The sequence below is a fragment of the Aplidium turbinatum genome, chromosome 18 (assembly GCF_918807975.1).
Source record: "Aplidium turbinatum chromosome 18, kaAplTurb1.1, whole genome shotgun sequence".
In the NCBI taxonomy this organism is placed as follows: domain Eukaryota; kingdom Metazoa; phylum Chordata; class Ascidiacea; order Aplousobranchia; family Polyclinidae; genus Aplidium; species Aplidium turbinatum.
Window position 1 is genome coordinate 16,943,656 of NC_137489.1, and position 16,716 is coordinate 16,960,371.

Consider the following 16,716-nt stretch of genomic DNA (forward strand, 5'->3'; position numbering starts at 1 on the left):
GTTGCCCTATTTCTTTTCTCCCGGCTGCTGAAACCAAGTCAATGGCTTGATTATCCAGCTTTATAGTGGAGTGGTCAGAAAATAAACCCACATAAACTGCAACATTATAAGCACTTTAATCGCAAATGTGAATTTTCACAGGTGGATTGGCTATCTCAAAATGTCACCTTAGCATGAGCCATTTACTCATTTAGTTGTGTATGGAGCAGTTAACATTCTCCAGCATGCCATTTGCTATAGTTCACACCAAGAATTGCCTTCAACATAGCATGATGTCGGCTGTTGACTAGACTAGAGTATAATGGACATTGGACAGATGTGTATTTGGTAGCGTGGAGGCTACAAGACGCTATACAATCTGTGGTTCCGACGTAAGGTCTTTGATTGACTGGATGAAAGAACCTTTAACTAGAAATCTTGAACTTTACTTCAAAAAGCCTCATCCTGACAGTTTCGCATACTTGTGGGCTCAGTATCTGAGCGGCTTACGCAGACTTGGTCATCGCGGTTTCTGCTGGCATTGGAAACCTTGTAGCTGCGAAGGATTCTATTCACCAAAGTGCTGTTAAATAAAGAACTGACCTTGCAGTATGCTGGCTTGTTGCAAGCCTAAACTTATTCATTGCATTTCATGATCACGCCATTTATTCGTTTAAAACGTAGATGGAGTTAGTGGGGCACTCGCTCAGCAACGACTGAAGGTTATAGTGAGCAATACGAATACAGGCAGTAAAACACAGAATGAACTTGCTTGAATAATTCAATATGTTGTGAAACTGTGCTCGATTTCTTATTTTCTTTCACCACGGCCGCTCGAAATGCTGGCATCTACACGACCATCCAATCTCTCAACATATTATTACGTAACAAACCTCATCCTTTGGCAAAACTTTTCTTATTTCTTTACCGTTGATTTCACGTAAATAAAAAAAGAACAACACAACAACGTAATTCAAAATGAAATTATCAGAGACAGACAACCAGCTTTTTACCTGTAAAGCCTTCTTTGCAAACGCATGTGTATCCCCCTTCTTTGGATAAGCAACGAGCCCCGTTAAGACAAGGAGAGGAAAAGCATAGGTCTACTTCATCCGAACACGTCTCGTCGTTTGTGAAACCTATCGGGCACTCACACCTACACAATCAATTGACCGCGGTTAGTCACTGTTGGCTTGTAGCAGTCGTTGTGTCAATACGATCAAGTGCTTGAGCTAGCTAACCGCTCGTACAGCATGTTTGTTGTACACAAAACAATAAGTTGACTTAGAAGGTGGCTGCGGTATCGCAGAACAAGAGCAACTAAATATAATGTTACTTATCAAACTTGGTGAAGTTGTTGCCTGGTAGGGAAAGTGCATACATGATAAATATAATAACCATCCTACTTTTCATAAAAAAGTTATGACTTCCAAATATGGCACAAAATTTGTTTTTGGTGAAGAAAAGAGCTACTTTGAGGCTTGATTACTCCATTATGCTGCAAATTAATTGCATTTTGACAATGCAATCATGTAATATAGCTAAAAGTGAATCATTTTACCAAAAATAAACTTTATACAATCTTCGGAGAAAAAGATATGGTTAATTGAAAATGGTCCAAAAAAACGAAAGCGGAAAAGTTTAGGGGGTACCTAAAACTTTAAAGCATCATATTTCCAAAACTATAATAGATACTGAGCTAAAATTTGTAATGCATGGCTAAATCATGCCAAATAACATTTTGACCAAGTTTGAGCAAAATCGAAGAGGGTCAAACTGATAGGTCTAGGACGCTTGGCATAGAATGACCCACATTCTATGCCAAGCGTCCTATTAATTATTATTAAGTATTAATGACCCACATACAACTAGTTGCTACAAAATTTACAAAATCTTTTAAAAACACGATAAATTCCCAATTCCTTTTTGAAACCATAATAGGGGCAGTCTATGAAAATTTTATTAAAAGATGTAATAATGAGTTTATTGACGTCACATGACGAGAATATGACAATGGAACAACTGCGGTTGGCATTAAAGTACAAACACAGTCAATACCATCATAAAGTTTAAAACCACATACCTAGATCTTTAAGATCCAGACAAAAGTCCGCATATAAAAAGAACTACAGTTGCATTACAAAAACAAAGCGTTTTGATAAACCCTAGAAACACAAATTTAAACATGCAACTTGGCATGCAACCTATTCTTTGGCAAGCGGCAAGCCTCCCTTTAGCATTAATTACAATTCTTCTTCTGGTTCTTGAAAAACTTTTTGATTGGTTGCTATGTTTTCATTCGCATCTGAAACTTATTTTATGCTGTTCACTTTCAAGGCAGTTTGATGAGCTGTTGCTTGATCAGTCCACGCAATCTTAAAGTTACCATCTGCGAGCGCAGCGTTCAACTTAGACCACTGAAGCTCACTTTATTTCCTTGTTGCCTCCAGTTTTCCGAATGTAGCCTATAGCTTGGACATTAAACTTCTACATAGCATTACTTTTAAACAATCATCAACCATTCGTGTAAAAAAATACACCACATTATACATTATTTACAATCAAGCTGCATCTCCTTACACATGTTGAAAAAACAACTGCAAGCGGCCTATCTTTTTACAAAGCACTTTGCTTTTGCGAAATACTTTGACTACCTTGGTAATTAAGTTTAGGACACCCTTTGTTGCTTTACTGGAGGCAAAATGTTGAGGGCTAAGGCTCTTCAATAAATAACGCAATGAGTGTTCACTTACAAGATTTTACTCGTTTTGCTTTCAAATATAACCAAACCAGATTGCAGAACAAGAGCAACAAATGCTCCGTTTGCATGTAGTCCTAGGCTACCTGTTACTTCCAGTTCTTAAAAAATATAAATGGCAAAAAAAATAGTTCAGAACATTGAAATGACTGCAAAAAGATTAGATATCATTGGAAAGCTCGTGGCAACCATGAAAAAAGGTTGAGAACCCCCCGGTTAAGAACCACGGCTTTAGGATGACCAATCATAACTTCACTTTTATGAAACAACCACAACAACGTCTAGTATGATGAAACGGACTTAAAAATTCGAAATCTGACCAAACTCACTTTAGTTTGTAGACGGGATAGATCGGACGGAATATCATGACCTTGGATGAGACAAACGGAGCAGTGCTGTTGAAGGTAAGGACAGAAGTACACCGCTTGTAGTTCTGGCATGGCTCTCTCAAACATATGTTGTCGTCAAATGGAAGAACAATCTTGTCAGTTATATTTGCGAGGGTTTGCCGGTTCAAATACACCTGAATTGGCAAAGAAAAGGTCGAAATTGTAAAAAATCCGTAACTTTTCGAACTATGAGGCTGTGAGTTACAAAACGTATCCGATGATTGTAGCTGAAGCAGGCTACACAGTTACAACACAATGTGTTGTATGTCATGTAACGAAAATGATAATCGAAGGAAGGGGCTTCGATTATAAATAAGATAAATCTTTCGGTGAACTCATACCCTGGTGACAGTGCGACTAAAATTCTATCTATTACAAACAACGTGAATCAAATCGATATTTTTTAGAAATATTAAACAAGATGAGGCGTTAACAGTAACAGCGAAGATTAAAAGTACAACCAATAACTACAGGCGATCATATTTACTGAGTTTATAGACCTTATCCACCAAAAAAATATGCTTTTTTAACCGTGATGCAATGTTTGCAGACGTAAAATCAATGTAAAAAGTTATCATTTGATGTCCGGCACTCCGGCAAATGACGCAATGTCAAAGAGAGTCATCGATCGTAATTGCAGCAGCACTCAGGGGTCTAGAGGGCATGTCCAGCCAGCAAATCAATTCTTTTTTGTATTGATTCAACGTCAGCAGACGTTGAATTAATGCAAAAAAGTAATGATTTCCTGACTGGAGAGCGTGAACTGTCCAAATGGTGTAGGATCGTGGACCAGAACTGTGCCTACCTGATCTTGCAAGTATTTTGAAGTGAAAAAGTTGTTGCGATCTTCCCGCGCGGAGAAACTGACGTTGAGAACTTCGCGGTCTACGTCAGTGTCGTTTTGAACGTTGAACACGTAAATGTTCTGAAACAACAACGTTGGATTGTGCTGCGACAGAGCCAGCAAGTCAGTCTTTTACATTCATTCAACGTTCGTTGACGTTAAATTATAGGAAAAGTCTGATTTGCTGGTTCGGAAATTGAAGACAATAAACCACCTTCCTGAATGAGACAGCAAAGGGAGTGGTAAAAGTACAATGGTCTGACAACGAAAAAGAGTTTTATTCATAAGAAAACAACCCTTATGATCCCATAGTAATACACATCGGTTTCCATTTAACAGTTCGGCATTCTCTCGTATGAAATTTCTCTGTAAGCTGCATATTCATATTTTAAAATTGTTTCGGAAGAGAGTTCGCTTTTTTGTACCACATACAGGCAATGCACAACAATACTACAGCTACAGGGTTGAGCATTATAAAAATGTATTTTACATATTCACAAATATCGTTTCTAGCACTAGTTGCAACGTTCATCTGATGAAATTGAAAGTAAAAGCAAAGACAAACAGGATGATTTATTGTTTCACTGACGTTGCGCGCACCATGTCAATGCGCTTCCTCAGAGTGAATAACATACAAAATAAAATTTACAGTGCTAGAAACGATAATTGTCCTGATGAAAACCCAAACTTTTCAGTATTCTATTTACAAATAGTTAGCTGTTTGAAATAGCCTATCTAAAATATATTCTAAATGCTCAAACCTGTTGTGTTGTTGTGCCTTGCTAAAACATTAATAGTTTCCAGATATTGAATAAATGCATAAAAATTAATTATGCTTTCGTACTCCACAGAATACACTCGTGAGTAGAAACAGTGCAATCAGAATTTCACAACGCTTTTGAACAACAGTTTCCATCAACGCTTACGTTTGCTGTGATGTTGAGTATGTGAGCCAAGCCATCTATGAACTGGTACATGACAGGGGAAAGGAATTTATAAGCGTTCATGTGCAGCACACGCACAGTGATACTGTGCTGTAACATTTCCTCAGTAATCCCGGTCACTTTCAAAGTGCAGTTTGCTTCTCTTTTGTGCTTTCCGTCTGAGAAATATTTGATTATGATTAGTTTTAATACGATGATGGCAGCTTTCCATTTCATCAGAAGAGTTAGAGAAATGAGCGAAAAAAAATAATACATTATAAAGCTGTTACTTTCTGCCACCGAGTACGATGAAATGAACTATAACACGACTCCAATAGAAACCTTGTTTTTGTTTGATCTGTCAAAAACTTGGTGACGACCGTCAACACCAAAGACAGTGCATGAATGTAACTTTGGGAAATAATTCGACAAAACTGACATTGTGGTTCAATAGAGAAACCTTTGAGGGGCTGTATTGCAGGGTCTGCTACTATTCGGTGAGTCCGATTCGGTGAGTTCCTAACCTCTAACCCCTAACCCTAAAACGGCAATGATAATTAGGCTACGGTACCCGATAATTTAAAAAAAAAATTGAAAAAATTACCGAATAGGGATCGGACTCACCGAAACGGGCCATTCCGGTATTGCACTACATATCAAAATCCAGACAATGTGATGATCATTGATTTAGCATACGTGAGCTTCTATAAATGTGGCCTCGGTGTGCCATGGCTATTACTTTTTCTATTTGCCGATTTCTATGAAGTCTCACAGTAACATTTCCAGAGAGTGATAACTTGTCAGCGACGTGCTTGTTTACATAGCAAAGCAAACAAAACAGGCAAAGTGGCAAGCAAGTAGAAATGTCCACTCATTTAGCATTCGTAGTACGTCAAGTGACTTTATAAAACCGATATAATACATATTTTTTATTGCTTCGATTGAATTGACAACAATGCTTGGAATAAGAACAATCATCATCGCATATCAGCAGAAAACAAACACAAGTCAACCGGTGGGTGAGTTGACAGAATACTACAAGCTTGACTAATGGCTTATCTCTAAATGCCACTTGTGAGATAGCACATAAAGGCATCGAGGCAACTGATAATAAGTGCCTTGTTTGTTTTTCTAGCACGTTGACACAATACTCGATACCGTTAGATCAATGTGAAGCAAGTCAACGGGGAAAAAGAAAAGGTTTTGTGAAGAAAAAAATAAATGATTGAAACTAAGAAAGTGTTTTCAAACCATTGAACACGGCGTAATTCTAGTCCACACACACGGTATCAAGTTATAGATCGGCTTGTATCAGAAGAAACTCAAATTTATTGTTTACTAAAATATACCTTTTCCGTTCATGTGGTTTAACAGCACTAGGTGTGATGAAACTACCTCACAACTACAACTCGAAAAACGCCGTCTAAAATGGTGAGGATTATTGCTGAATAGTCTTGGCAGATGTTATGAACATTAAATCACTACCGTAACAGACAATAGGAACCATTATTGATGATAACTTCCCGTTTCGGAAGTTGTTGCGAACAAATGCCATTCAATGGCAGTAAGAATGCAACCCTACATTAGCCGCTTTGCACCACGGATTGCATATCATTCGGTCAATCATAGCTTTCGCCACATCGCCGTTTGTGGTTGACAGCGCTCAAGGCGACAGTCTATAGGCGGTGAAAGACGCACGTATCTGAATCCTTACTTGGACGTTACCAGACACCAAGTTGACGTAAAATGGCAACTACGTAAGCAAGGGTTCAAACACTAAAAATATGAAACGAGTCGAGGACAAACGGGCGACTGACATGCGATAAGAAAAATTGCAAAATTGCTGCGTGTCGTATTTGTCTTGAACTCCACTGTTTAACACCAGACAAAATTCGTCATTTTTACATTGATTCAACGTCTGCAGACATGACGAATTTTGGGACATTATTGGGTAAGTTTTCCAAGAAAAATACAGCGAATTCTTACCACCCAACCAAGTCAGCACATTTTGAATATTTTTGCAATAACTCAACGTTCAATTATGTTTAAATTTTATCACTTCAGACAGTGAGTCAACTTTGTTAATAAGCACAGGCCCGACATGTAGTGGGTGTACGCTGTATACTTAAAACAAAACATCAAATTATAAGTCAACAAATTACTATTGAACGGCATGTCTTAATAGCAGAGAACTAAGCAACAAACAAGCACAGTCAAGTTACCTGTGAGGTTCAATAAAATGAAGCAAAACTAATAAAACAACTGTTTTCGGCATACACATGAATTATCACAAATCACACACGATTAACTTTTAGACTTCCACAAAGAAATGCGTCGTTAGGGAATTATCGCATATAAGGCTCTAAGCTGCTTAGTACCACTTACTGAAATACGTCAAAGATTGCAAAAACGGAAACATTGACACATTTACATTTGTTTCTCGGCAGTCGAGGTAGTACTGACGCCAGGAAGATCGCTCCTTCTCAACATTTACGTTTATCGATTGCCACTTTGCTTGGGGACTGGCCTTCTTGTGGTAGTTTATCACAACTTTATTCTGAGAGCTACAAGCTAGAGATAGAAACTTTTGAAGTCTGTTGCATCGGCTTATCGTGATGATGACTCTAACCACTATGCCTCTGGGTCTGTGGGTGGAGCCAGTAGAATTTGGATTGACACCAGATCAAGTTAATACCAAAACTTAGCCCTAAGAATAAAGTAGAATTGAGTTGGTGAATACTCAGTGTCACGAGGAGGCCAGTGTCCTACTGTGCGATATGTTGCGCTGGTGACAAACGTGTGGCCAAAGAAATACGGAAAGTGGCCAGACATAAAACTACGCAAGAGAAAAAAGAAGAACAAAACAGACCTTTGTAACTTTAGACACCTTTATGCCTGAAACAGATCATTTCCACTACAATCAAAATTAAATACAAAAAAAAAACTTATTGATTGAGCTTTATGCCAAATTTCAGTAGAAAACGTTCCTTTTCGCAACTAATTAAGTCAAATGCTTCATTCTCACAAAGTGGTTGCTCGACTTGCAGGTCTGATGACAACATCCAATACTTCCATAGATGTGGCATGAAGATATTCTTAGTTTGTCCAATGCACGTCAGACGATCATATGCGCTGAAGCAGTGGTTTTGAATTGTGCATTTTCCGTAAACGCGCCTTTTTAAGCCGATGTGTATTTTTTTCAAAGTACGACAGTGACCAGACGTAACAACTACAAGTTATTTGGAATGATACAAAAATATAAATAATCTCTACTTGTGGCCTACTGTGCTTAAACCGACAGTTGATTCAATGCTAACATTGTGTTTAATTTCAATTAAGATTGTTGTACATGTATCGATTGGGCGAGAAGCATTGAACAAAGGTTAAACACAAAATTAAAACCAAAACGATAGTGGTTCCTTTATATCAAAAAAAGATATTTGGTTTGAAAGGTATTTGCTTGAGAAAGATGAACAATGCGTGTGAAATATTAAATGTAGTAACAAGGCTGTGTGAATAAACGAAAAACCAAAGCTCGAAACCAACCAGACATCCCCTCTATCAATAAGCCTTTGTTAAGTTTCAGCATTGTTTACCTAAGATCAAAGAAGCATAACAGGTCGACCTGACTGCTGAGAAAGGGTTAACAAGCATCAATAGACATGAACCATGGCAATTCCCAGCACAGCAAAATCGATCCTTTTCGCATAGATGGAACGCATGCAGGCGTTGAATCGATGCAAAAAATACCAATTTTTTGGCTGGGTGCCTGACCTAACCTTACAACAAAGTAATTCATGAGATTAACGTTCGCTGCTGGCGAAGCAGAAATTTAATATCTTCTCGTTTTCTAACACTTTTGAGGTCAAATTATAAACGCTCCGTGACAACAACGACAAAATATTTTGAAGGAAAGAATAAAAGCATTTGTTAACTGTTAGTGTTACACTTTGTCGCGAAAACTATCTCACAATAGAGACACGTGAAAAATATGCGAAAGTGCATACTCCGCTGTTACAAAACTTAAACACTCTTTTATGACCGTTGGCAAAATGTAATCGCATTAGATGCGTATCTTTTTCTGTGAGCGACGGTTTAGAAAAAATGATGATGCTGTACAGAAGTTCATCAATAGCTCAAACTTGGCAATATCACAACATAGAAAGAACTTAAAATAGACACAAACATACATACATGCACATGCATAACCTAGCAAATACATCCAAGCATCCCGAAGAGCAAGGTATTTTATGACAACGTTTCAAAATACCTGAAATCTCGATTCCTATGACCGTTGAGAACCTTCGGTTGCTGTCATCCAAGGTGCTGTTTAGGGAAAGTTCACCAGTTCTTGTGTTCATGAGAAGAAGGCTCCCGCTGCTCTTGCTCCCAGACGTAAACCTTCAAAACAATAACAATTGTTTGATAATAATACCTTACACGTCAATTGCAAATCATATCCATGGGCCATAGCGGTCACATTAAACGTTGAACAGTCAAATACTGGTACTGCGTGCATTGAAAATTCCATAACATTTTGCTGACATGGTGCTTAGGCTATCCCTTTCCACATGAACATACAAAGTCTGTCAAAACTCAAATGAAATCCGTGCATCAACATTCAACAGTCGTCAAACTTTCCACGAACTAAGGTTAGTAATCCAACTGATATAAAGATAAAATATATATATATACATGGTAAAAAGTTTCTCGTTCTTAAGTCGGAAAATTCAACAAGAACTTGCAATTTTTCAGTTTTTAGTCTAAATGCAATAGTTGCGAGAGCCATATTTTTGTACTGTAGATTGATTTTCAGTGAACAGGCAAGGAAAAAAGTTTAATGAAACGAGAATTACCACTTTGTTAATGTTTATATACAGGACAGACAACTGAAATTACCTGACTAGTGTTACAATAGCTATTTACGATACAATACAAAGAACTTGGTCAGATACAAAGTTACCAGTCCTACCTGTATGTTAGCTTGTCAGAAACATCAGGATCATAAGCTGGCACTTTGCCAATCACACCGGTAGGGAAGGAATTTCCCATGCGAGTGATGTAATTATTGAAGACGATCTCGAAGTGGTCAATCACTGGCCAGTTGTCGTTGCAATCCTCTACCAGAATAAGCACAGTGGCCTAAAAGAAGGTGTTCAATGTTTACATTGCAATAATCTATCAGTGGTATACACTATACAACAAACAGTAAGAGGGCTAATTTCAACATCGAGACAGGTGATATTTTTCTTCACATTTAAAAGAGGGGACTGTCTTTCTGCATGTAACATAAAGATTATTCTATTTTTGTACAGAAAGACAAAAGATTGGCAGCAAATATCATGACTGGAAACCTAACTTCATAACAGAGCTACACATCCAATGAGCAAAATTACTTTCCACACTTTGTTCAACACTGTCCACAATGCGGAACTGTCCTACATATTTAGAATATGTTTACACAATACACAAGTTTTAACGTTATCACTGGATAACTTGCAAAACGTTATGGCAAACATGGCTGTTAGGTGAATCGTAAAAAATATAAAAACGTTTACAAGAATTGACTGAGATACTATTAACCCAGCCAGTAAAAGCTGTACTTATGGCATTAATTTAATATAAAAATGACTAAAATGCTGGCTGTCAAGCAATGCCTGCATTGTCGGATAAGCTACCAATGGGAAGGAAGAATTCCTATGTTGCCAAAAAAGCATTAAACAATGTTGAAATACAGATCACTCTCACGAACATGGCTCAGAAGACCGTCTGTCTCGGCAGTGACGGTTAGGGTGAAGTTTTGCTTCGTCTCATAATCCAGCTTGTGCAGTGTCTTCAGCACCCCGGTATGTTGGTCCAAGTGGAAGTGGCGCAATACGTCCGAATTGTGTCCAAGACGGTACAAAACAGGAGTCTCTATCAAATCTGGATCGGTGGCTTCTATAGTAGCAACCACATGTTGAAGTGAGACATCTTCTCGTACTCTGTACACTAGAGTGTCATTCTCAAATCTGGGAGCATTATCATCAACATCACCCACATTAATAGTGATAATGACCGGTAACGAGCTTAGGACAGGATCGCCACGATCCACTGCATAAGCAACCAAGCGGTACCGGCTCACTGACTCTCTGTCCAACCTGAAGCATAAAAATAATCACTTTGAAACAAAATACATTGTATGCAATTGCAAAAGGATGAAACTGACAAATTGGATATTTGAAATTTTTATTACATCGCAAGTGTTGGCTCTATAATTGTAGATAAAAAACGGCTGAAAACAAACAATAAAAATCATCTAGAATTTAACAAACATTAAAAATTCATCGCAAATGCTTTGAAACATCTTAATTTGTGAATTATGACATTTGTAAAAGCATAAATCTAACAATACGGAGCATACTATACAAAATTTACTATTTAACACGAAAAAAGTTTATTGAAACATTGACATGTGAAAACCTAGATATATTGTTTAATGTCTATCTTTCAATTTGCAACCACGATAACCAACAAATTGAACTACACTTACAGATGAGCCGTTTGTATTGACCCGGTGCTTGGGTCTATAGAGAAATCTCCATTGCCATCATTTCCATTTTCAAAAGTGTAACGTATCTGCCTGTTGAGTCCAGAGTCAGCATCAGTGGCATGGATAGACAGCAATCGTGTATAGAGGTTGGCGTCTTCCGAAACAAAACCTGATAATTGTAACAAAAGATTGTAGTATTATCTCTGCAAGCAAGCAATTTTAGACACACATTTATCACCCTTTATCGGGTCTGCTACTATTCGGCTAGTCCGATTCGGCTAGTTCCCTATTCGGCTACAGTTTTGAATTATATTTTGTTCCACAATATCGTTTCTTTTGCATTCCGACAAAAAAAAATAAATTAAAATGAAATTTAGCGCAAAATGTTTGAACTATTAAATTGAAATGTTTGCTCACATAAAATCGACATGTATCCTACGTCACCGTCTGTATGCAAGCTTAGAATACGGTATATTAGAATCCTCAACTATTACAAAATCAATTAAATTTATTTTTGAACTATTAATGTTTGCTTAGATAAAATTGACATGTATCCTGCGTCGCCGTCTGCATGCAAACTTACAATATATTAAAATTCTCAACTATTACAAAATGCCAAATCCAACGACGCCTTCTGTTTATTTAGAGAATTCTGTATTTTATTCCACAATATCGTTTCTTTTATAGTTGAAATTATCGAAGCTTTAGATGAGTGGGGTTTAGACCTAACCACTGAGATCTTAAATCATTTTTACGCCAGTATTTCTTGAGCCTTACCAATACCAACCAACTAGCAATACCAACTATATTGAGCTAAATGAAACATGTAGCCATCATGTAGAAAAACCTCACTTTTGCGTTGCGTACTAATCGATTCCTCTGCCATGATAAAGTAACATCAATTGAGAGTCTAACGAAGGAAGTAACCAAAGGAACTCCAGATCATGTAACGCCGAAACCCAGGTTTATTCTAAACTGCCACTTAGGTTTTAACTTCATCTTTTATGTCAAACGCTATTTGGCAACTGTACTTTTTTCGTTGATACGATTTCGCTGAGACTTTATCTCATTAACCTCTATTGTTAATCATGAAAAATGTTGTTTTGATGTAAAACACTTATTTTGAACGAACCCAGACAACAAAATTCGTCATTTTTACATTGATTCAGACGTTGAATCAATGTAAAAATGACGAATTTTGCCGTCTGGGAAGGCACTCAAAGGTAAACAGTGGATAAAATGCAAGAATGCAAAAGAAACGATATTGTGGAATAAAATACAAAATTCTCTAAATAAACAGAAGAATCAGACATAAATCTCTCTGTTATCATTTTTAATGTAAAAACTCCTTTTTGTGGTCCCTTTGTCTGGAACAAATCCAAGCTGTGCTGTTGAAATTTCCGATTTTAGTTTTGGTCTCACTCTCATCATCATGATTCGGAGTAAGATCTTTGTTAGATGATTCACAAGGCTAATTGTTCTGTGGAGTGAGCATTCTGTTGCTCCGGTTTTCTTTGGTAAAGTTATGAGTATGGAACGTACTACCATATTACTAGGAATGTTTCCGGTGTCATAAATATGATTTAAGATCTCAGTGGTTAGGTCTAAACCCCACTCATCTAAAGCTTCGATAATTTCAACTATAAAAGAAACGACAATGTGGAATAAAATACAACATTCTCTAAATAAACAGAAGGGGTCGTTGGATTTAGAATTTTGTAATAGTTGAGGATTCTAATATATTCTAAGTTTGCATACAGACGGTGACGTAGGATACATGTCGATTTTATGTGAGCAAACATTTCAATTTAATAGTACAAACATTTTGCGCTAAATTTCATTTTAATTTATTTTTCTTTGTCGGAATGCAAAAGAAACGATATTGTGGAATAAAATACAACATTCTCTAAGTAAACAGAAGGCGTCGTTGGATTTAGAATTTTGTAATAGTTGAGGATTCTAATATCTTCTAAGTTTGCATACAGACGGTGACGTAGGATACATGTCGATTTTATGTGAGCAAACATTTCAATTTAATAGGACAAACATTTTGCGCTAAATTTCATTTTAATTTATTTTTCTTTGTCGGAATGCAAAAGAAACGATATTGTGGAATAAAATACAAAATACAATTCAAAACTGTAGCCGAATAGGGAACTAGCCGAATGGGACTAGCCCATACTACTGGCCTTCCCAACGTGGCAACAGCCAAATAATGGGGGGCCTATACGAAAATTCAATTTACCAACTGATAAGTGTTACAACATATAATCAGCAATTTTCATTGGTCAAGTAATGTTTTTTAGCCTAAAAATTGTAAATACAGTGCCAAAACGTAATTAAGATGTAATATTATTAAATAAGTGGCAAGAAAGCAGGACAATAGCTACATGTTAAGAATACCATGAGAATCAAGACATCAACAGAATCAAGGTAGACGAAATCAAGAGTGACCCAACTTTCAAAACACTCAGTATGTTAAAAATTCGTTTTCTGATTGAGAAGTATTTGTTTGTTAGTAATAATTCATGCAAAAACGCCTTTTTTACGCCTAATACCTGATAGTTGCCAAAACTTAATAGGCCCCCACATTATTTGGCTGTTGCCACATTGGGAAGACCAGTAGTATGGATCGCCATGGACTAGCCGAATCGGACTAGCCGAAGCGGACTGTTAGCCGAATAGGGAACTAGCCGAATCGGACTAGCCGAAACGGGCCATTTCGCATATATTTGCCGTACACTATTCAGTGACTCGACTTGCAGCAATGCAGATGAAACGTTTTTAAAACATTTGCTAACCATGGGCTTAGTTTCAGCATTTTGGTCTTCGTATATGTTCTTTAGATGACCAAGCACCATAACAAATTTACTGTATTGGCTCAACTTGTCAGCTTTGAAAACTACATGAGTGGCTAACATTGATTACTTATCATAACCAGTATAACCACATTAGTCTGTATTATAAACACTAAACAAATTGTATTTTAATTTTGTTCATTTGTTCAACAATAGCACTGCCAATGTAAAGCTAATCCAGAAATGTTGCTACTATTCCTTACCACTGTATTTCTGTTTTTCAAACTTTGGACGATTGTCATTGACGTCTTGCAGATTAATTATAACTTGCGTGATATCATCTTTCTGTGGTAGACCGTTGTCATGTGCACGCACACTAAGAATGATGATCTTTTCACTTTCATAATCTAACTTTCTTGCAACCGTTATGTTACCTGTTTCTGCATCAATTTTGAAATCTCTGAAAACAAACAATTTGAGATAGACAAATGAGCAATGAATGCTTACTGGAAGTTGTTAGTTTGCTGTGATGCATGAGTAAACAATAAATACTTTGATTTAAAGCAGATTAAGGAAGCTAACAACTGCTTGGTTGTTGTAAATCATTTATTACAACTTCAAGTTGACTATTTTACCATGACATTGCATAATAACGTTATCTCATGCAAACTTAAGATGTAACTGCAAGTGTACACAAACTGTAGTTCTTCCACCAATTGACGACTTATGACTTACTGTACATTAAAAACAACTATTAAAATTGCAGTAGCCTACGATTGCAGAATCAAAAAAAATTATTGTACAAACCTTATCTGATCAGTGAAACAGTAAGTTATTCTTGCATTATCTCCAACATCATTATCTGTTGCATGGACATTAACAACCAATGCACCAATATTGGCATCTTCCTTCATGAAAACAGGATAACTGGGTTTGTCGAATATTGGTTGATGTGAATTTGTGTCTGTTATCTCAATGTCAACTGATGTGGAGTTTTTCAAAGTTCCATCTGAAGCCGTTACGTTCAATTTATAGCTACGTTGGTGATTGTAATCTAATTGCTTGCTTAGTCTAATTACTCCAATACTCCCTCTTGTTGTTATGCTAAATTTCTTTTCGGGGTCTCCGCTAACAATCATAAAACTGATTCCAACAGTTGCATCTCTGTCAGGATCATCTGCTTTCATTGCCACAATATTAGAGCCAATGTGCTTGTCTTCAGATATTCTGACAAAGTATCGACTTGCATTAAACTGTGGGGCATTATCATTTACGTCACGAACGTCAATAGTAACAGGAGTACTGGCAGATAGCTTTGTTTCACCATTGTCAGAAGCTTGAATGGTGAACTCGTATCTAGTTTGCTTTTCATGATCAAGTGGATGAATGACTGTAATCCTACCACTTTGACGATTGACACGAAAAGGTATTCTATCCCGATTTCTGGTGACATGTAGCATAGTGTATGTAATTTTAGCATTTTCTCCTCTGTCTGGATCAGAAGCTTCAACTTGCCCTACTTCGGTATTGATCCCAGCACTTTCGGACACATAAAAATGGTAAGGAGTTTGGTAAAATTGAGGAGCATTGTCATTGTCATCCAAGACATGTATTTTTACTACACCAGTAAAATTAGATCTTCCGCCACCGTCAGATGCCCGGATATTTAATGTATAAACACCTTGATACCTGCTGAACGCTTCCTCAAAATCCAGTTGTGACCGTACTGAAATAGCACCACTTTTTGAGTCAATGGCAAATTTATTGTTTCCCCGGAGCACACTGTATGTAACTTCTCCATTAGACCCAGAATCCTTGTCTGTGGCTATAACCTTTCCTATCACTTCACCAGTTTCTATGTTTTCATGAACATCAAAATCATATTGAGGTTTGGTGAATTGTGGAGTATTGTCATTTTCATCATCAATGTTAATTTTGACAATCACACTGTTTGATTTTGATACATGACCATTGTCTTTTGCTACTATTGTTAGCTGATACTGTTGCTGCACTTCACGATCAATCTTCCCCTTTACTTCAATAATTCCATCTTCAGTAATGTCAAATAGTCTTCTCCCAATAGCAGGAATACTCTTTTGAATATAGTAATTGATTCTTCCATTCTCTCCACTGTCCATGTCATACGCTGTAACTCTTACAACTAGAGTTTGTGAAGGTTGATTTTCTTGCACAGATGCAACGTAACCTTGCGGTTGTTGAAAAATGGGTGTATTATCATTATCATCATCAACGAGAATGTTGAGTATACACTGAGGTTGATTTGATCTTGTTCGGGAAGCAGCCACTCCAAACTTGTGTCTTTGAAATTTCTCACGATCTAAAGAAATTTTTGTTCTAACTTCTCCAGTGCTTTCTTTGATTTTGAACATTGTAAGACTTTGACGATTTGCCATAGCATATAAAGAATAAGCGACACGTGATGCCACTTCGCCTCCAGCATCAAATGACTGAATCGTTGTAACCAAAGTGTTT

General features: G+C 37.1%; 1 protein-coding gene across 1 annotated transcript in view; it reads right to left on the bottom strand.

Moving 5' to 3' along the window:
• Window positions 1–16,423, bottom strand: part of LOC145787302 (cadherin EGF LAG seven-pass G-type receptor 2-like) — a 40,928-nt gene extending 24,505 nt beyond the window's left edge. The window contains exons 1-10 of the mRNA XM_082599022.1: window positions 15,031–16,423; window positions 14,487–14,683; window positions 11,426–11,594; window positions 10,646–11,033; window positions 9,866–10,035; window positions 9,164–9,294; window positions 4,897–5,072; window positions 3,932–4,051; window positions 3,067–3,260; window positions 993–1,135 (exon numbers count right to left, since the gene is read on the bottom strand). Of these exons, the coding sequence (XP_082455148.1) occupies window positions 993–1,135; window positions 3,067–3,260; window positions 3,932–4,051; window positions 4,897–5,072; window positions 9,164–9,294; window positions 9,866–10,035; window positions 10,646–11,033; window positions 11,426–11,594; window positions 14,487–14,683; window positions 15,031–16,361 (3,019 nt within the window). The 5' untranslated portion in view covers window positions 16,362–16,423. The remainder of the gene's footprint in view (window positions 1–992; window positions 1,136–3,066; window positions 3,261–3,931; window positions 4,052–4,896; window positions 5,073–9,163; window positions 9,295–9,865; window positions 10,036–10,645; window positions 11,034–11,425; window positions 11,595–14,486; window positions 14,684–15,030) is intronic.
• Window positions 16,424–16,716: the final 293 nt, after the last annotated feature.